The sequence below is a fragment of the Molossus molossus genome, unplaced genomic scaffold, assembly GCF_014108415.1.
Source record: "Molossus molossus isolate mMolMol1 unplaced genomic scaffold, mMolMol1.p scaffold_m16_p_6, whole genome shotgun sequence".
Classification (NCBI taxonomy): domain Eukaryota; kingdom Metazoa; phylum Chordata; class Mammalia; order Chiroptera; family Molossidae; genus Molossus; species Molossus molossus.
Window position 1 is genome coordinate 54,383,079 of NW_023425399.1, and position 22,580 is coordinate 54,405,658.

A 22,580-nucleotide genomic window follows, 5' to 3' on the forward strand; every position below is an offset into this window, starting at 1 on the left:
TAACAACTAAGGAAATTGAAGAGGTAATCAAGACTCTCCCAGCAAACAAAAGCCAAGGCCCAGATGGCTTCACGGGGGAGTTCCACCGAACATACAGAAAAGAATTAACATCCATTCTCCTCCAACTATTTCAAAAAATTCAAGAAGAAGGAAGACTTCCAAACTCGTTTATGAGGCCTGCATAATTCTAATTCTAAAACCAGAAAAAGACACTACAAAGAAAGAAAACTACAGGCCAATATCCCCGATGAACATAGATGCCAAAATCCTGAACAAAATACTAGCAAATCGGATCCAGCAATACATCAAAAAAATTATTCACCATGACCAAGTGGGATTCATCCCAGGGGTGAAAGGCTGGTACAATATTTGCAAATCAATAAATGTTATACATCATATAAACAAAATGAAGAATAAAAACATGATCATATCAATAGATGCTGAAAAAGCATTCGACAAAATCCAACATCCATTTCTGATAAAAACGTTCAGCAATGTGGGAATAGAGAGATTATATCTCAACATAATAAAGGTCATATATGAATGACCTACAGCCAACATCATACTCAATGGGCAGAAATTAAAAACATTTCCCTCAAGAACAGGAACAAGACAGGGATGTCCACTTTTGCCACTCTTATTTAACATTGTACTGGAAGTCTTAGCCACAGCAATCAGACATGAAGAAAAAATAAAAGGGATCCAAATTGGAAAGGAGGAAGTGAAACTGTCATTATTTGCAGATGACATGATATTATACATAGAAAACCCTAAAGAGTCTATCAAAAATCTACTAGACTTAATAAATGAATTTGGCAAAGTAGCAGGATACAAAATTAACGTCAAGAAATTGATGGCATTCTTATACACCAATGATGAACTCACAGAAAGAGAAACTGAAAAAACAATTCCATTTACTCTCGCAGCAAAAAAATTAAAATACCTAGGAATAAACTTAATCAAAGAAGTAAAGGACTTATTTGCAGAAAACTATAGGACATTGAAAAAAGTAATAGAGGAAGATATAAAAGAGTAGAAGCACATACCTTGTTCATGGATTGGAAGAATTAACATCATTAAAATGTCCATATTACCCAAAGCAATCTATAGATTCAATGCAATCCCCATCACAATACCAATGACATATTTCACAGAACTAGAACAAATACTTCAAAAGTTAATATGGAACCAAAAAAGACCGTGAATAGCCACACCAATCTTGAAAAAGAAGGACAAAGTAGTAGGTGGGATCACAATACCAGATATCAGGTTATACTACAAAGCTACTGTGATCAAAACAGCTTGGTACTGGCCCAAGAATAGGCATACAGACCAGTGGAACAGAACAGAGAACCCCGAAATGGACCCAAGGCAATATGCCCAATTAATATTTGACAAAGGTAGCAAGAGCACACAGTGGAGTAAAGACAGCCTCTTTAATAAATGGTGTTGGGAAAGTTGGACAGCTACATGCAAAAAAATGAAACTAGACCATCAACTTACACCATACAGAAAAATAAGCTCAAAATGGATAAAAGACTTAAATGTGACCCATGAATCCATAAAAATTCTAGTAGAAAATGTAGGCAACAAATTTTCAGACATCATACACAGCAGAATTTTCACTGATACATCACCTAAGGCAACAGAAATAAAAGAGAAAATGAACACATGGGACTACATGAAACTCAAAAGCTTCTTCACAGCAAAAGAAACAACCATCAAAATGGAAAGGCAACCCACTGTTTGGGAGATCATCATTGCCAATGATACATCAGATAAGTGGTTAATTTTCAAAATATATAGAGTGCTCATACAACTCAACAAAAGGAAGACAAAGAACCCAATTAAAAAATGGGCAAAGGCACTAAACAGACACCTCTCCAAACAGGACATACAAATGGCCAACAGACATATGAAGAAATGCTCAACATCACTAATCATCAGAGAGATGCAAATTAAAACAACCATGAGGTATCACCTCACACCTGTCAGAATGGCCGCCATCAACAAATCATCAAACAACAAGTGTTGGCAAGGGTGTGGAGAAAAGGGGATTCTAGTACACTACTGGTGGGAATGCAGACTGGTGCAGCCACTATGGAAAACAATATGGTGTTACCTCAAAAAATTAAAAATGGGACTTCCATTTGACCCAGTGATCCCACTTCTAGGAAAATGCCCTAAGAAGCCTGAAACACCTATCAGAAAGAACATATGTACCCCCATGTTTATAGTAGCACTATTTACAGTAGCTAAGATCTGGAAACAGCCTAAGTGTCCATCAGTATAGGAATTGATAAAAAAGTTGTGGTACATATACACAATAAAGTACTATGTAGCTGTAAGAAAGAAAGATCTTTTATCCTTTGAGACGACATGGAGGGACCTGGAAAGTATTATCCTTAGCGAAACAAGCCAAGCAGGAAAAGACTAATACCACATGATCTCGCTTATTTGTGGAATATAATGATAATAACAGTCTGAGGTTAGGGCAGATCCAGAGATGTGGAAGCAGGGTACAGGCTGACAGGCCTCAGAAGAGGGGGTGGTGAGGGGAGGTAAGAGATAAACCACAGAACTTATATGCACGTATGCATAACCAACGGACATGGACAACAAAGCCAGGGACGGTGTAAGGGGGATGGGGAGGAGGGTGTCAATGGGATAAAAAAAGGAGAAACATCTGTAACAAAAATTTAAAAAATTAAGTAATTATATAAATAAATAATTAAAAATCACATAATCACATCAATAGGTGCAGAAAAGCATTTGACAAAATTCAGCACCCTTCTGTGATAAGAATTGTCAGTAAAGTAGGACTAGAGGAATCATAACTCAACATAATATTGGCTACATATGAGAAACCTACAGCCAACATACTCAATGGGCAGAAATGTAAAGCATTTTTCTTAAGAACAATAACAAGACAAAAATATCCACTTTCTCCACTCTTATGCAACACATTACTGTAAGTCCTAGTCACAGTGATCAGACAAGAAGGAAAGATAAAAGGAATCCAAGTTGGAAAGAAAGAAAAAAAATTATTATTCACAGATGACATGATATTGTACATAAAAAACCCTGAAGACTCTACCAGGAGTCTACTAGATTTAATAAATGAATTCGGCAAAGTAGCAAGATACGAGGTCAACATCCAGAAATTGATGGCATTTTTATACATCAATAATGAACTCTCAGAAAGAGAAACTAAAAAATCAATCCCATTTACCATTGTAACAACAATGAAAACAAGATACCTAGGAATAAACTTAATCAAAGAGGTAAAAGACCTGTACTTGGAAAATTACAGGACATTGAAAAGGGAAACAGAGGAAGATACAAACAAATGGAAGCATATACTGTCTTCATAGATTGGAAGAATTAACATCATTAAAATGTTCATACTACTCAAAGCAATCTATAGATTCATTGCAATCCCTATTAAAATGCCAATGGCATACTTCACAAAACTAGAACAAATACTCCAAAAATGTATATAAAACCAAAAAAAGACCTTGAATAGCTGCAGCAATCTTGAGAAAGAAGAACAAAGTTGGAGGGATCAAACTATACTACAATGCTATTGTAATCATAAAAGCCCGGTACTGGCATAAGCAATGGAACAATATATGCCCCAGAATTCAATATACTCAATTAATATTTGACACATTATGGTAAATTAATATTTGACAAGGGAGGCAAGAACATACAATGGAGTAAAGACAGTGTCTTCAACAAATGGTGTTGGGAAAACTGGACAGAGATATGTAAAAGAAAATGAAACAAGACCACCAGCTTACACCATACACAAGAATAAACTCAAAATGAATAAAAGGTTTAAATGTCAACTGTGAAATCATAAAAATTCTAGAAGAAAATGTAGGCAGTAAAATCTCAGGCATCTCACATAGCAGAATTTTTGCTAATACATCCCCTAGGACAAGAGAAACAATGGAAAAAATAAACAAATGGGACTACATCAAATTAAAAACTTTTGAAACAGCAAAAGAAACAAGCATCAAAATGAAACGGAAGCCTACTCTCTAGGAGAACATATTTGCCAATGATACATCAAATAAGGGGTTATTTTCCAAAGTATATAAAGTACTCATACAACTTAACATAAAAAAGACAAACAATCCAATTAAATAATGGGCAAAGGACCTGAATAGACTCTTCTCCAAAGAGGACATACTGATGTCTAATACACATATGATAAAAAAGCTCAACATCACTAATCATCAGAGAAAAGCTAATTAAAACCACACCTGTCAGAATGGCTATCGTCAATCAATCAATCAGCACATAAGTACTTGCTGGAGAGGATATGGAGAAAAACAAACATTAGTTCACAGCTGGTGGGAATTCAGACTTGTGCAGCCACTATCAAAAACAGCAAGGAGTTTCCTCAAAAAATTAAAAATGGAACTCCTATTTCACCCAGCAATCCCACTTCCTGAATATATCCTAAAAACTCCAAAACATCAATCAGAAAGAATATATGTACCCCTATATTCAAAGCAGCGTTATTTACAATAGTTAAGATTTGGAAACATCCCAAGTGCCCAGTAGTAGATGAATCAATAAAAAAGCTGTGGTACATTTACACAATAGAATACCACGCAGCTGTACAAAATAGGGATCGCTTACCCTCTGAGACAGCATGGATGGCCTGGGAGATATTATGCTAAGTGAAATAAGCCAGTCAGAGAAAGAAAAAATATCACATGATCTCACTTATTTGTGGAATCTAAAGAACAAAATGAATTGACCAACAAAGTAAGTCCAGAGGCATGGAGGCATGGAATAGATTGACATATCTCAGAGGAGGGGAGGTATGACAAGTGATAAACCAAGGAACTTATATACTTATATGCATAGCCCATGGACGCAGACAGCAGTGTGGTGAAGGTTCGAGGTGAATAGGGGCTGGGAGGAGGGGGGTAAAGGGAAGGAAAGTGGGAGACATCTGTAATACTGCCAATAATAAAAATATATATTTTAAAAAATTTATATCAAGCTCTTAAAAATAAAATATATTGATAAATAAGGAAAGAAAGAAAATATACAATGAAATCACAACATACATTTAACTTATGCAAATTCAACTATATGTTCTTAACAAAGGGAGAAAAAAAGTTTTTTAAGTATGGGTGATTTAATTACGAGTTTTATATATGTAAAATATGTAATTATAGGATAATTTTGATTACATGTAACTTAAGATGTGGTCACTATTTCAGCTATATTTTCTCCTACTGTTGCTAATGTCAAATCAAGGTAATTAAAACAAACATAAATATAGTGCTAGATACAAACCTATAGATTTCAACATTCTTGTTCTTTTGTCTAGAGAGTTTAGAGGCACTTGCTTCTCCAGCCACAATTATAGCATTGTTTTCCATGACAACACCAGTACACACAGTTCCTAAACCCTCTCCATATTTGGGAGATGAGATAAAGTAGGTCTTCCGTGATGCAGGATCATAACAAAAACTGGCATCCCCATAGCTCCTACGTCTTGACCTGATTCCTGAAGAATTATTGCCAATGCAAAGCAAAAGACTAGTGGTCTCCATGCCATAACGAAGATTTAGAGGATGTTGTTGGGGTGTCTTGAAGGCTTTGAATGTGTTTTGAATTATGTCAATGCAGTTTGCATCACATAGAAGCATTGTATTCCTTTTTAGGGCTTGTCTTAAAAAAGAAGGATTTATAAGTTCCAATCTGACTTGCTTCAAAAGCTCAACAAGATGCTCTTTGCGTGATTCTTGGTTATGATTTACCCATCTCAGAACTAAATCCAGAATACTCTCCTCTCTGGATATGTTAAGGTCATCTGATTTAATAAGCGTCAGAAATTGCTGCACTTCAATTTCTAGTATTTCTTCATGTAAGCTTACCTCAGCAAAATGCTGATATAAATATTTCTTCGATTGATCAGATAAATCTTCAGCTCCAATCTGCTTTGCAAAATAATAGATACCTACACAGTTGAAGGCATCCATGTGGTCCATCATATATTTTTGACACACACTAAAGACTTCTTCCATTTGCATAAAATAGGCAGCCATAGCTACAGTTTGTACGTTGGCATTATTGATCTCCAAAGAAGCACTGTACATGTAATTTAATATAACTGACACACTTTCTGCTGTGATGTCATAAAGAACGATTTCTCTTTGAGTACATTCAACTAGTCCACAGGTGAACATAGCTTTGAAATAAGGACTAAAAGCAGCCAGGACCAGTCTATGGCAAGGAAATTTCTCTCCTTCTGCCATGAGTACTACATCAATCATTTCTGCGAATTCTTTCATGTTCTTAATTTTATTCAGTAGATTCAAGCTATGTTGGTATTTTTCTTTCCCTTCAGTTTTGCACTCCATGATATACTCTCCAGTGTTTCTAAGTAAGTTGTCTTTAAATTTAGCTTGATTCTTGAGGGGCTATTTGCATATCTGATTACTCACAAAGCAACTGAGATGTCTTATAACATTCCTGAAGGAAAGAAAAGAAGCAGGTTTCCACTAAGAAAAAAATTCTTTATAATATTAAAAATGCAGCATTAGTTCTAAAAATTATTTATAAATATTCATTTTGAACAGAATGGTTTAAGATGACTACTTTTTCATATCTAAAAATAATGTCAGTTGTATAAACAGAAATTTTTATTTTCCTAACCAGCAGCAGAGATTTTTCTAGGGGGGCTGGAAAGTCCTCCCTCCCTTGGTGAATGAAGACAGAAGTGATAAGATGGACACATTTCGCAATTCCACTTCCAGTTACCAAATACAGATGCCCTGCAGACAAAGAATATAGAGGCATTAGGTAACACTCTCTCTGAGGAGATGCAACATCACCTAAAAGGTTATGCACACTTCCCCCAAAAAACGCACCCAAATGTTAAAATGGCCAACTCGCAAAATCACAACAGGGGCCATGTAGTATATTGGATAAAAAAAAAAAAGTCCCTTAAATTCTGCTCAAACCTTGCTAGGGGGCAGATAATTCAAAATAGATGTTTTGGAAAGCACAACCCAATGTCTGCTGACTTGAGACTTCACAATACTTAAAACTTACAACTAAATCATTCTAAACTTAGAAAATGTACAAAAGTCATTTGGTTTCTCTCTCCTCCATCCTTATTCAGCTTATCTTTGTTCCCTATTTCACAGTAGCAGAGATTGCATCACTTTTCAACTTAAAAAGCACTAATTAAAAGTCTCTAAACTAGATGTCTCATAGTCACCTCCCCAGAGGGATGCAAACAAGCTGTTTCAAGGAAGTTAATTAGCTGTTTTGATTTATGAAGGACATTCCTAGAGTTGGTAACTTAATGTGAGGAGGGGATCTTAAGTCTCTGTCACTCTTTCTAGTTTGTACTTAGCTATAAGTTACATGCAATAAGAATAAACATTGATGGTCGAAAAGTCGGTACTAGGAGGTTAAGAAAGAAGGGGAGGTGATAATTTCAACAATTTGAAAACAAAATTTGCAACTGTAAAGGTTATACATTTTCTAAATCTCTGTGATCCTGTAAAGAATTAGAAATCTCATGTGTGTCAATAAGATATGACATTTTTTTCAGTGCTAATTTAAAGTCCTTTCAGGAAACAGGTGTTAAGCTTGATAGGAATGTTTAATTATTTAATGGAAACTATAAGACCCATAAAAAGGAATTATAACAACTAGCCAGAATTTGTACTTGAAATAGGAATAAAACCCTTCTTGCCAGATTTTCTGGCATTAATAGCTCATTTCCTTTTCATTAAAAGCTTAAGATTTTATTTGCAAGGGATTGCAGGTTAAAGTAGACCTTTGCTTTTTGCAGTTTTTTTTCATATAGATTTTTACAAAGACAATCCAAATATGGGCTAAGAGATAATTTTATTTCTGAACTTTTCTGTAACACCTATGACTAGCCCAAATTATATTATGTAAACCACATCATACATAAAAACATCAATCAACTTCACAGATGATAGTTGTTACCTTAAGTTGAAAAGCATAAAAGCTTTCTTATAAGAAAATAAATATTTAAAACTTTTTAGTATTGCACCGATATACAAGAATCTCCCAAAGAATATCAATACTAACAATGTGGGAAGGCCAAGTACAGCTTCTAGATATAATCACTAGATCTAACACACTGCAGGCAGTTCAGACTCATAGTTCCTAAAACATTGATTTTTGATGTTGCTACAAGAGAAATGAAATGCTGAGGACTCAAATGTTATTAATGTAAACACCTAGGATTTCATACATTTAAGGCAGGAACCAAACCATCCTTGTCAAACTTTTTGGAATAGGGTTATTGTAATAAAAACACAGGTGGCATTAGTTTCAAAGAGAGATTGAGAGTGGAATAATAGCTAGCACATTTTGTGCTTGTTTTCTTATAAACACATTATACATAATATCTTATAAACAATTTGATAGTGGACAATGTTGGGTTTTCCCCAGCATCCAATCTGCCTTCATTTAGTGAAATTAGGGTGGGATTGACTCCCATTCCTCTCACCACTGTGACTGGTCTGGGGTGGGTGTGAGACCTGAGATTGGCCTAATTAGAGTGTAGCTCAGGTCTCTGGTTCAATGGTTGGGGGTATCCATGTTCTATATAGATGAGGAGTCTGGAACTGCTACAGCCATGTTGCCATAAGCCAGTATGAGGGCAATATAGGGAAGAAACAGCGAATCCAGAGCAATGGAGTATGAAACATGCCTTATATTTGTATTTTTGAGTTTTGAGAGACAAACCATTCCCATTATTTTTTAAGATAGTTTGGATTGAGATTGCTGTTATTAGCACTCAGGAGTCCTTATGAGTATATGTGACATATGTAAAAATATTGAGAAAAGGTTGCCTAAGGTAATGGCAATTACGTATTTTATAAAATTCCACTTTTATTATATTCTTATATTTTCTATTATTACACTGTCAAGTAAAAGAACCATAAAAACCTCTACTTATCCTCATTTCTCCTTGATAGAATCGCTAAGACACTCTTCTGAGTTTACCTCTTCTCATTAAATGGCCACATTACATAGGTGCAAGAACTGAGTCTTGAACCCAGCTCTGTCTGACTCCAAAGTCTGCACTCTTGTTACTCCCTCTGCTGCAAGTATTAGCAAACTAAGGCTTTGTAGGTCATGCAGTTTCTACAACACAACTCTGTTGTTGTAATGCAAAAGTAGCCAATAGACAGTATGTAAACAAATGAGTGTGGCTGTATGCCAATAGAATGTTTTATGAATTTTGAAATTTAAATGTAATATATTTTCACGTCATAAAATATTCAACTTCTTTCATTTCAAAAAGCCATATAAAATTATAAAATTTATTCCTAGCTCATGGAGTAGGCAGCAGGTCAACAACTGTTATAAATAAATCAATTTTCTAGATTATGAGTAGGAAAATATCCTGTCTGGGCATCTAATATCCACTTCTCTTAAACCTAGCTGAAGAGTTTTGAGAGGGTGAATGGACAGATTCTTATTTTAAAAAGATCATCTGGTTGTCTTCAAGATTACCATATATAAATCAATTATTTGGATAAACATTTTATTTGAATGCAGCTTCTTTGCCTCAAACATTGGCTCCAACAACAACCAAGATACTTAAAAAAAAAAAAGAAAGAAAGAACTGTTTCAAACATTCTGAGGTAACATTTACAATTTTTTTTAAATGAGCATATATATTTGTTAGGTTTCCCTTCCTTCTAACTGCCCTTTGTACAACTCCTGAAAGATATCCTAATTACTACTGATTTATAGAACAAATGAATTTATTGAAGAAAATCTTGAAAAATACTTGGGCAGTTAAATTAGCTATTTTCAGCATTGTTTTTTTTTTTTTTTTTTTTTTTTGCATAAAAGGTGCACAGAAGATATTGGCATTGTAGGTGGGGGCTTGGACATGAGATAGTCCTGGGTTTGAATCTCAGTTTAGTCACTTACTTGCTGCAGTACTAATATTGTTCAACCTTTCTAAGGTTTCTTTATCTGTAAAATGAGAATAATGTATATTATCAAAGTAGCTAGATTGAGCATCCAATGGAAATTATTGTTTACAGTGGTATAGCATAGTGTACCTCAGAGTTCAGAAACTTATGTTTTGGCTTGAGTTACTGAGGCCTAGGTTTGAATCCTTGCTCTGTTATCTAGTAACATGAGCAAGTTTCTTAGCTTCTTTCATTTTTCTCACCGAAGATTAATTTTGAGAATTATATAAGCATAGTCAGGAGAATTAAATAAAGCCATGCATGTATACAATAGGTAATTTGTTTGGTAAAATTTGCTTGGTACAACTGAGGCAGGATACTTGTACAAATAATTTTCAAATAATAATAATAATGATGTGTGGGTCCATATACAAACTGCTTGTGGGTACAGACACAGTTCATAGATAAAAGAGAGCTGACAGCAACTTTTTCTTTAATGAAAACATAGAAGGCATTCTCTTTTTTCATCAGCAAAACAAAATTATATAAATGTTTTAAATGATATCAATGGGAAGTCATTCTCTGCTCCAATTTATAGAAGACTGAAATGGTGCATATACCCATAATAATGGAGGAAAATGAGTAGCAAAGATAAATATGAATCACAAGAATAAAGCCTAGTTTGCAAAACCAAGATGCAGTTATACTCATGTCCAATATAGTTTTTTGAGAAGTAGACTGTTATACATTTTAATGTGGCACAAAAATGTTAATTTATGAAAGTTGCCAATGTTTTGCTTTTACACTATTTAATTTTATGACATTTATTAATTTTTTATCCTCACCTGAGGACATTTTTCCATTTTTGTTCAGTTAGAGTAGGAGGGAGGGAGTGAGAGAGAGAGAGAGAAAGAGAGAAAGAAAGAGAAACATCAACACGAAAGGGACACATGGGGTGGCTGCCTCCCACACGACCAACCAGGGCCAGGAACAAATCGCAACCGAGGTGCATGCCCTTGACTGGAATCGAAACTGCTACTCATTGGTTCACAGGCCGATGCTCCAACCGCTAAGCCAAACTGGCCAGGGCTAATTTTATAATCTTTACATTATCTTTAAAGTTGCTACATTTTCTAAAAAATAATTGCTATATGACCATGCCTCCATGTTTTGCTAAAATTAAAAGTAGTTAATAGCAGCGCTATTTGAAACAGCAAAAATTTGGAAATAACCTAAATATCCATTAATAGAAAAGAGAGAATACTACAGCACAAAAAACAAAACAAAGAAACAAACAAAAATAATGAACTACAGTTACATGTATCAACATGGGTGAGTTTCACAAACATAATAATGAGTGAAAAAATGTAGATATGTTTTATTTTATTTTTTTATTTCTATTTTTTTATGGCAGTATATTTATTTATTTATCCTCACCAGAGGACATTTTTCCATTTTTTGTTCAGGTAGAGTGGGGGGGAGAGAGAGGAACAAAGAGAGAGAGAGAAACATCGATGTGAAAGGGACACATCGAGTGGCCGCCACCCGCACAACCAACCAGGGCCGGGGACAAACTGCAACCGAGGTACATGCCCTTAGCGGGAACCGAACCCGGGTCTCTCAGGACCGCAGGCCGACGCTCTAACCTCTGAGCCAAACCGGCCAGGGCAGATATGTTTTAAATATGCAAAAATATTATATATTCTAAAAGAGTAAATGGAGATGATAAATTCTGACAAAGTAAATATAAACAATTGCTGAATCTGGGAAAGGTATATGGGAGTTTTTGTACTATTCTTAGAACTTTTCTGTAAACTTGAACTTATATAAAAATAAAAAGTTAAAAAATTATATATTCTTTAAGGATACATACAAATGTAGTAGAATATAAATAAATGAAGGGTAATTATAAACATCCAATTAAGGATAATCGTTGCCTATCAGGAGGCTGGGAAGGAGGGGGATGCAATTGCAGAAGGAGGACAAGGAATTTCAACTGCAGACTCAATTTTTTTTTTTTTCATTTTTTTTTGTACAGTTAGAGTGGGAGGGAGAGAGAGGAAGGGGGAGAGAGAGAAACATCGACGTGAAGGGACACATCGAGTGGCTGCCACCCGCACGACCAATGCAGACTCAATTTTAACTTCACCAGCTGTATGGCAGGTACACAATACAAAATTGTTCTTTATACCCTTTTACATGTCTTAAATATTGCATATACTAAGTTTAAAATAAAAGTTAAATAACTTATACCTTTGAAAACTTAACCCACATCATATACCATGTCTCTGTGTATGTATATGCATATATATACATAGAGATACATAATATATTTTTTAATTGTCTAGGTATATGCAGCTTAATTTATGTGATTGGAAAATACAAAAGCTTACAGCCTACTTATCCAGTCTGAATGAGAACTGCTTTGGCGGAAAGGCAGAAACAATACTTCCTACTCCTGGTTTAATGGGAATTAAAACAAAGAACCTAGTAGTAATTTCTACAGAGGCCTTTAGCTCAAACTGCACTTTAGTGAGAGGCCTGCATTGAACTTCATGCCTCTGCACTGAACTACTTGCCTGCACTGTGTTTCTGCTATCTGAGCCAGCCCTTATAAAGGAGTTCCTGGAATCCTATTTCAACCAATAGGACTGAGGTTTTCCCCACCCAACTAGAGCTGTGCAGCTCTGACCAACCAGAGCAACTCTATTCTGACCAATCAGGACAGTACCTTTGGACCAATCAAACTGCAAGGATTTGGAGTCCTCATTTGCACCAGGACAGATCAATCAGGAACCAGGGTTGGTCATTTCTGTCCACATAAGCTGGCTCCCCTCTGGCTCTGAGAACTCACTTTCCCTTTCCCATAAAGACTGAAGACTTTGTTTTCCTGGCTGAGCTGAAATACTGAAAATTCTCCCTAGAGCTGAGTGGAGCAGACTGGCACACAACAGTGCAGACCAAAGCACAATAGAGAAGAACAGCTCAGTGCAAAGCAGAGTGGCAAGGAGCAGAACAGAACAGACCACTGGGGTGTAGAACTGTCTAGCAGGAGAGGGGCCTGGCCCCAAGACTGCCTCACAGTTGTGCTGTTTTCACAGTCATGCTGTATCACAGTTGAGCTGTTTTGCACTAAATGAAGTTTCCTTCTTTACCACACCCCAAACTAGGGATTCCTGTTGGTGTTGAATTGGAACCAATGACCATGGGTTGACACTATCAAGTACCCATATTTTAAAAAATTAGCCTGGTCCAGCCAATGTGTCTCAGAGGTTGTGCATTGACCCATGCACCAAGAGGTTGCCAGTTCGATTCCTGGTCAGAACACATGCCCAGGCTGTGGGCCCGATCCCCAGTGTGGGGCATGCAGGAGGCAGCCAATTGATGTTCCCCATCATTGATGTTTCTCTCTCTCCCTCTTCCTTCCTCTCTCTCTAAGATCAATAAAGAAAAAAAAATTATCTTGAGCCTATTTTCAGCAACCCTACACCTCATCAGTCATTATGAGGCACTTCACAATTTGGCATCTCCTAACCTTTTCTTCCTCATCTCCTAACTTTCCTTCCTTACAGTTTTCAATCTTTTAGTAGTACTGAACCACCAAAAAATGCAAACATGCCTTTATACCTGAAAAAATCTAATTGGTTCTTCCTCAGTGAAGCCTCCTCTGCCCTTCCTTGCTTGTACCTTAACCATAGTGGTTGCACTATTGTTGCTGCAATTTATTTAGGCATATACCTGCCTCCTCTTTCAATGATGAGCACACTGAGGGTAGGGAGTTCATGCCGTAATCATTTCTGTATTCTTAACATCTGTCTGTGATGATGCTTGGCACATTAGAGTTGCTCAATATCATTTATGCAATTAAATGAGTGCTTTGCTTAGTACTAAATTACAAGTTCATGATAATCTTTTTCTTTTATATTTTATACATGTTGATAAATCACTATCTTGATTATATTTTTCCACATATAAAAATTGTGTTCAATTCTTCAAGTTGTCATCCTTTTGCCCAAGTTTAATAAATCACCCAGAATCGTTAACTTGATTTCCTTGCCTATAACTTGATACATTGTGACACCCACTTCTCACTCCTACTCTCAAAATGAATTCCCAGTCACCGTGTGCTCTCAGGAATTTGGTTCCTGTTCTTAGAGAATAACTGAAGCCAGAGATCTCAAAATGTCTGCTCACTTTTCTTTTTCTATGATTTATTTATTTATTTATTTATTTATTTATTTATTTATTTATTTATGTATTTATTTATTTTAGTAAATTAGTTGTCAACAAGCAAAATTGAAACATTCTAGCATTTGTTGAGACAGTCCTGGGCAGTTTGGCTTAGTTGGTTGGGCACTGTCCCATGCACCAAAGGGTTACTGGTTTGATTCCTGGTCGGGGCACATGCTTGGGTTGTTCTAGATCCCTGGTAGGGGGCGTGCAGGAGGCAGGCAATGGATGTCTGCTCTCACATAGATATTTCTTTCACTCTCTCCCTTTCCCTTGCTTTTTCTCTGAAAATAAATGAAAATATTTGAAGAAAGAAAATAATGGACAATATGGCAACAGTGAGCCCTTAATTCCCATGGCAACAACAATATGCAGGACTTGAGTAGCCAGTTGCTACCTCTCAGATGGCACATCTATTCTCATATTTCCCAGCCCCCATTGTCCCCCACTGAGACCTCAGTACCAGTTATCATTTGTAATTCTTCCTCTGCTGTTGCTTTTCTCACCCCTGCCACTTTAGTTATCCTACAGCTATTTAAGTTTGTGAACCCTGGTTTTTATTATTACATCCCCATACCCTAATTTGTTTCAGTATCTCCATCTTGTGTAGACACTGGTAGAAAATGGCTCAGAACACGTGCATTACCCTAAATGCACTCTGAGTCTCCCACTAGTATGGACAAATGCTTGAATCATTTAACAGTAATAATCATCCCCCACACTAGGCATTTAATAATGGCCAAGCATATGAATGGTAAAGCTAAACAAGACAGGTTTCTTTTTCCTTTCCTTGAGGAATTCACAATGTTTTTCATTCTCACCATGCTTTATACTTCTCAAAGAGCTTTAAGATGCATTATAGCTCATTATTTCTGCTTAAGAATCACATGTGTGGAGGGGGAGGGAAATGCAGGGCAATTATATTTCTGGTTTTAAAGTTAAGAGAGTTACCCTGGGGATACTTTCGATGTTTATTGAAACATTTTAAAGTGCCAGGCACTATTCAGGGTTCTAGCAAAACAACCTGAACAGAGAGAGGCATGCCTCTACCTTTCTGGAGCTTACAGTCTAGTAAAGAAGGCAAATGATCAAGTAGTTAGATAATTCAGAGAATGATAACACCATGAAGGCTACCAAACTGAATAATGTTACAGGAAGGAGGGAGGAGGGCCCTGGCTGGGTAGAGATGATCTCCAGGATGAGGCTACTGCTGAGCTGAGCCCTGCTGGAAAGAGCTGGCGGCAGGGCAACACAAGGGAAGCACTACACCTAAAACAAGGCTTTAAGATGCCCCACGTTTCGCCATCACTCTGTGACTTACGGAGTACTGACCTGCTTGAGGTACAACCCCGCTGGCTTCACAGTGGCCGCCGGGCCGGTGGCTGTCAGGACACTCAGGAGTCCGGAGGGCACAGGGCCGGCAGACGACTGGCGACAGGCCTGACTGACCTGCACTGCCTAATATGGGCTTGTGCGGCCTGGCAGTATAAACAGACCAATCAGGGAGGACAGAGAAGGAGGGAGGGCGCTGGCAGGTCCTCTTAGATGACAGCTGCTGGCCCTCAGAGCCTCAGACGACGGGAGACCACTCCCCCAAGCCCCGGAACCGCTCTGCGAATTACCGAGGCCTCTCTGAGCTGGATCCAGTCCGCGACTCTCCAGCTAGGAAGGCGGCTTTGCACCTGCGCTAGTTGCCCGCGTGCCAGGGCGACTGAAGATCGGCCAGGAAGGGCAAGGACACATTTGTAAAGAGAATCTGGAAATCGGATTTTTAAAAATGACAAATCTATCCGTTTAATTTTTTTTTTTTTTATTAAGTGCAAAACGGCCCAAAATTCTTGTGTGTGGTCTCATTGAATGAGGCCCAGGAATAGGGTTTGCCAGATAAAGTACTGATATTCAGTTAAATGTAAATGTTGAATAAACAACCATTAGTTTTTTAGTATATGTCCCAAATATTGCATGATCATTTCACGTTTAACTGATTGTAGGTCTTTTGTTTGTTTTGGGCTCTGTATTTTCATTCGTTATATCTGGCACTCTACTTGGGAGCCATCAGCTCTATGACCTTTATCCTCAGGTAGAAGCTTAGTTAGCTAGGTTCAGGTTTGGGTGGTGTAGGGAACGGAACAATGGTTTTCTTGAGGTAAGTGTCAACAGAATATCTACTGTTGACGTTAAATAAATAGACAACCAGCTATTTCTCCAGCAAAATGGGTTCATTTTGCAACAACTAATTGCAACGCAGGACATGTAGTCTAATGGCAAGCTACTCACAATTCCAAAAGATAGTACCATTGTTTTAAAGAGGACAGGGGGATCTCAGAGGGCCTGTTGTAAACAAAGAGTCCATTGACTTAACTGGGAATTGTAAGTGTAGTGGCTTTTCATTGGCTGAGTTGTAACAGTCTCTTATTGTCTGAATGGTTGCCAGCAGGTAAAGAGAAAATCTTTCCTCCCACTGGAATAGAAGAGTAGAAAAACACCTTCCTGGTGGGGATGGAAAATACTCTCTTCCTATTTTGGGGTAATTGAGGATGAGTGATAACATAAGAGCGCCCCTACAGGCTCTCCCAGCTCCAACTTAAATGCAATTTCTGTTTGTTAATCTTCACAAAGATAAGGCAGTAGTTTAAAACAAAATTAAATTTGTTTTTGGTGGTGGTAACAATATTTTTAACTTTACACAAATGTATGTCTTATAATTCTGGAGGTCAGAAATCCAAATAGGTCTTGCTGGGCTAAAATCAAGGTGTCCCAGGGCTCTGCATTCCTTTCTGGACATTCTAGGGGAGAATCTGTTTCCTTGCCCTTTCCAACTGCCTTATTCTGTAGCTCATGGCCCCTTCTTCCATCTTCAAAACCAGAAACTTTGCAATGAACTCTTCTTTTGCTTCCTTCCACTTTTTTTTTTATTATGGTAAAATATACATAACATAAAATTTACCATTTTAACCATTTTAAAGTGGACAATTCAGTAGTATTAAGTACTTTGACATGGAGTACAATCATCACTGCTATCCATTTTAAGATATTTTTTCATCATTCCAAACAGAAACTCTGTACCCATTAAACGACAACTCCTGCCCCTCCAACCCCCAGCACCTGGTAACCTCCATGCTACATTCTGTCTCTATGAATTTGCCTATTCTAGGTACCTCACATAAATGGAGTCATACAGTGTTATGTGACTGGCTAATTTCACAAAGTGTAATATACTCAAGGTTCCTCCATGTTATAACGTGTCAACATTTCATTCCATTAAAAGCATGTGTGTAAAATCTATGGGATGCAGTGAAAGCATTTCTGAGAGGGAAGTTCATAGCACTACAGGCCTACCTCAAAAAACAGGAAAAATTTCTAATTGACTGTCTAACCTCACAACTTAAAGAATTAGAAAGCAAACAAAAAGAAAATCCCAGAGCAAGTAGAAGGAAGGAAATAGTAAAGATCAGAGCAGAAATAAATGACATAGAGACCAAAAAAAAAAAAAAAAAAAAAACCAATTCAAAGGATCAATGAAACAAAGAGCTGGTTTTTCGAAAAGATAAACAAGATTGATGGACCCTTAGCTAGACTCACCAAGAAACAAAGAGAGAGAACCCAAATACACAAAATCAGAAATGAAAGAGGAGAAGTAATAACCAACACCAGGGAAATACAAAAGATCATTAACAACTACTATGAACAACTATATGGCAACAAATTCAACAATCTAAGCAAAATGGACAAATTTCTAGAAACACACAGTCTCCCAAAACTATTCCCGGAAGAGATAGAAAACTTGAACAGACCAATAACAACTAAGGAAATTGAAGAGGTAATCAAGACTCTCCCAGCAAACAAAAGCCCAGGCCCAGAGGGCTTCACGGGGGAGTTTTACCGAACATTCAAAAAAGAACTAACACCCATTCTCCTCAAACTATTTCAAAAAATTCAAGAAGAAGGAAGACTTCCAAACACTTTCTATGAGGCCAGCATAATTCTAATTCCAAAACCAGAAAAAGACACTATGAAGAAAGAAAACTACAGGCCAATATCCCTGATGAACATAGACGCCAAAATCCTGAACAAAATATTAGCAAATCGGATCCAGAAATACATCAAAAAAATTATTCACCATGACCAAGTGGGATTCATTCCAGGGATGCAAGGCTGGTCCAATATTTGCAAATCAATAAACGTGATACACCACATAAACAAAATGAAGAATAAAAACCACATGATCATATCAATAGATGCTGAAAAAGCATTCAACAAAATCCAGCATCCATTTTGATAAAAACGGTCAGCAATGTAGGAATAGAGGGATCATATCTCGACATAATAAAGGCCATATATGAAAGACCTACAGCCAACATCATACTCAATGGACAGAACATAAAAACATTTCCATTAAGATCAGGAACAAGACAGGGATGTCCACTTTCACCACTCTTATTTAACATTGTACTGGAAGTCTTAGCCACAGAAATCAGACATGAAGAAAAAATAAAAGGGATCCAAATTGGAAAGGAGGAAGTGAAACTGTCATTATTTGCAGATGACATGATATTATACATAGAAAACCCTAAAGACTCCATCAAAAATCTACTAGACTTAATAAATGAATTCGGCAAAGTAGCAGGATACAAAATTAACGTCAAGAAATCGACGGCATTCTTGTACACCAATGATGAACTCACAGAAAGAGAAACTGAAAAAACAATCCCATTTACCATCGCGCCAAAAAAATTATGATACGTAGGAATAAACTTAACCATAGAAGTAAAGGACCTATTTCCAGAAAACTACAGGTCATTGAAAAAAGAAATAGAGGAAGATATAAAAAAGTGGAAGCACATACCCTGTTCATGGATTGGAAGAATTAACATCATTAAAATGTCCATACTACCCAAAGCAATCTATAGATTCAATGCAATCCCCATCAAAATACCAACGACATATTTCATAGAACTAGAACAAATACTTCAAAAGTTCATATGGAACCAAAAAAGACCCCGAATAGCCACCGCAATCTTGAAAAAAAAAAGAACAAAGTAGGTGAGATCACAATACCAGTTATCAGGTTATACTACAAAGCAACTGTAACCAAAACAGCCTGGTACTGGCACAAGAACAGGCATATAGACCAGTGGAACAGAACTGAAAACCCAGAAATGGACCCAAGGCAATACACTCAATTAATATTTGACAAAGGTGGCAAGAGCATACAGTGGAGTAAAGACAGCCTCTTTAATAAATGGTGTTGGGAAAATTGGACAGCTACATGCAAAAAAATGAAACTAGACCATCAACTTACACCATACACAAAAATAAGCTCAAAATGGATAAAAGACTTAAATGTGACCAGTGAATCCATAAAAATTCTAGAAGAAAATGTAGGAAACAAAATTTCGGACATCATACAGAGCAGAACTTTCACTGATATATCACCTAAGGCAACAGAAATAAAGGAAAAAATGAACACATGAAACTACATCAAACTAAAAAGCTTCTGCACAGCAAAAGAAACAATCATCAAAATGGAAAGGCAACCCACTGTATGGGAGAACATCATTGCCAATGATGTATCAGATAAGGGGTTAATTTCCAATATATATAGAGTGCTCATACAACTCAACAAAAGGAAGACAAAGAACCCAATTAAAAAATGGGCAGAGGAGCTGAATAGACACCTCTCCAACCAGTCCATACAAATGGCCAAAAGACATATGAAGAAATGCTCAACATCACTAATCATCAGAAAGATGCAAATTAAAACAACAATGAGGTATCACCTCACACCTGTCAGAATGGCCGCCATCAACAAATCATCAAACAACAAGTGTTGGCGAGGGTGTGGAGAAAAGGGGACTCTAATACACTGCTGGTGGGAATGCAGACTGGTGCAGCCGCTATGGAAAACAATATGGTGCTACCTCAAAAAATTAAAAATTGAACTTCCATTCGACCCAGTAATCCCACTGCTGGGAATATACCCTAAGTAGCCTGAAATACCAATCAGGAAGAATATATGTACCCCCATGTTCATAGCAGCACTATTTACAATAGCTAAGATCTGGAAACAGCCCAAGTGTCCACCAGTAGACGAATGAATAAAAAAGCTGTGGTTCATATACACAATGGAGTACTATGCAGTGGTAAGAAAGAAAGATCTTTTATTCTTTGCGACGACATGGAGGGACCTGGAAAGTATTATCCTAAGTTAAAGAAGCCAAGCAGAAAAAGACAAATACCACATGATCTCACTTATATACGGAATATAATGAACATAACAGTCTGCGGAATACAGTAGACCCAGAAACATGGAAGTAGGGCACAGACTGACATCCCTCAGAAGAGGGGGTGCGGAGGTGGGAGGGTGGGAAGAGATAAACCACAGAACTTATATGCATGTATGCATGACCAATGGACATGGACAACTAAGCTGGGGATGGGGTGGAGGTGGGGTGGGGTGGGGGGTGCCAATGGGGTAAAAAGGTAAAATATCTGTAACAAAAAATAAAAAAAAAATTCCTTAAAAAAAAAGAGTGGTGTACCAGCCCAAGCAGCAGCAAGACTCAAGGACCTGAGACTTGCATGGCAGATTAATACCAGCCACCAGTTGACAGTCCCTCAGGACTCACAGCATGCAAGAGGCCCCATACACCAAAACAGTCTGGAACACACAGCAGCGTTATTACACACTGACCTGCCTACACACTCCAACATCTCTCACTGGGCCTAGAACTACCAGATTGTTAAAATGGTGAGACAAAGAAACAACACCCAAATGAAAGAAAAGGAAGAATCACCAGAAAAGGAACTCAAGGAAATGGAGGAAAGCAATTTGTCATAAAGAATTCAAAGCAATAATTTTAAGGGTGCTCAAACAATTTACTGAGAACTACAAACAACTTAATAAGAATAATGAAGAACTCAGTGGGAAATACATCAGCTTAAAGAGGTAGAAGATATGAATAAAAATCAAGAGGAAATAAAGAATGACATAGCTATTATGAAAAATACATTAAAGGATTCAATAGTCAATTAGAAGGAACTGAAGATCGAATCAGTAACTGAGAAGACAAGGTAAAACACACACAAACACACACACACACAAACAAATAAAGCAGCAAATGGAAAAAAATATTAAAAATCAGGAGAAGAGTTGAAGGGAGCTTTGAGACAATACAAAACTTAACATTTGCATTATTGGGGGGCTGAAAGGAGAAGAATCAGAAAAAGAAACAGAGAACCTGTTTGAAGAAATAATGAAAGAAAACTTTCCTAGTTTGCTGAAGGAAAAAGTCACACAAGGCCAGGAAACACAGGGAGTCCCAGGCAAGATGAAGCCCAAATGCCTCACAGGTAGACACATCATAACAAAAATGGCAAACATTAAAGACAAAGAAAGAATCTTGAAGGAAGCAAGAGAGAGACAAAAAGTTACCTATAAGGAAGCTACCATTAGGCTGTCAGCTGATATCTGAATAAAAACATTGCAGGCCAGAAGGGAATAAAGTATACAAAATAATGAAAGGCAAGGGTCTAAATTCAAGACTACTCTATCTAACAATGCTATCATTCAAAATTGAAGAAGAAATAAAAAGCTTCACAGATGGAAAAAAAAAAAAAAAAAGCTAAAGGAATTTACCACCACCAAACCAGCACTGCAAGAAATTCTGAAGGGTCTGTTGTAAGAAGAAAAAGAAACAGAGAGAGAGAGATAGAGGAACACAGGCATAAAATGAAAATGGATACTAATAAGTATCTATGAATAATAAACTTAAACATAAAAGGCTTAAATGCTTCAATTAAAAGACATAGGGTACCTGATTGGATAAGAAAACATGACCCGTATATATGCTGTCTACAAGGGACTCACTACACAACAAAAGACCCACATAAGATAAAAGTGAAGGTATGAAAAAAAATTTTTCAAGTAAATGGAAAAAAAAATCTGGGGTAACAATACTCACATCTGATAAAATAGACCTCAAAATAAAGGCCATACTGGAGGCAAAGAAGGCCACTACATAATATTGAAAGAATCTATCCAACAGGAAAAAATTATCTTGGTGAACATATATGCACCCAATATAAGTGTACCAAATGTTTAAAAACGTTTAGAGGACTTCAAAGGAGAAATCAATGACAATACAATTATAGCAGGGGACTTCAACATCCCACTGACATCATTGTATAGATTCTTTAGACAAAAAATTAACAACAACAAAAAAACAGGGACCCTAAATGATGCACTAAACCAAATGGATTGACTAGATATGTACACAAAATTACACCCCCAAAACACAAAATTTACATTCTTCTCAAGTGCACATGAAACATTTTTAAAGATAGACCATGTGTTAGGACATAAACTAAGTTTCTATAGGTTCAAGAAGATTGAAATCA

The 22,580-nt window shown here is 36.9% G+C and overlaps 1 protein-coding gene across 5 annotated transcripts in view; it reads right to left on the reverse strand.

Moving 5' to 3' along the window:
• Nucleotides 1–15,601, reverse strand: part of KBTBD12 (kelch repeat and BTB domain containing 12) — a 101,959-nt gene extending 86,358 nt beyond the window's left edge. For 2 of the 5 annotated variants that reach the window (XM_036245331.1, XM_036245335.1), the window contains exons 1-2: nt 15,513–15,601; nt 5,323–6,806 (exon numbers count right to left, since the gene is read on the reverse strand). In XM_036245331.1, coding sequence (XP_036101224.1) covers nt 5,323–6,392 — 1,070 coding nt within the window. In that variant the 5' untranslated portion in view covers nt 6,393–6,806; nt 15,513–15,601. Of the gene's footprint in view, nt 1–5,322; nt 6,807–9,966; nt 9,988–15,512 lie in introns of those variants that run through there. The other 3 variants (XM_036245332.1, XM_036245333.1, XM_036245334.1) reach the window with 3 other exon arrangements.
• Between the last annotated feature and the right edge of the window lie 6,979 nt (nt 15,602–22,580).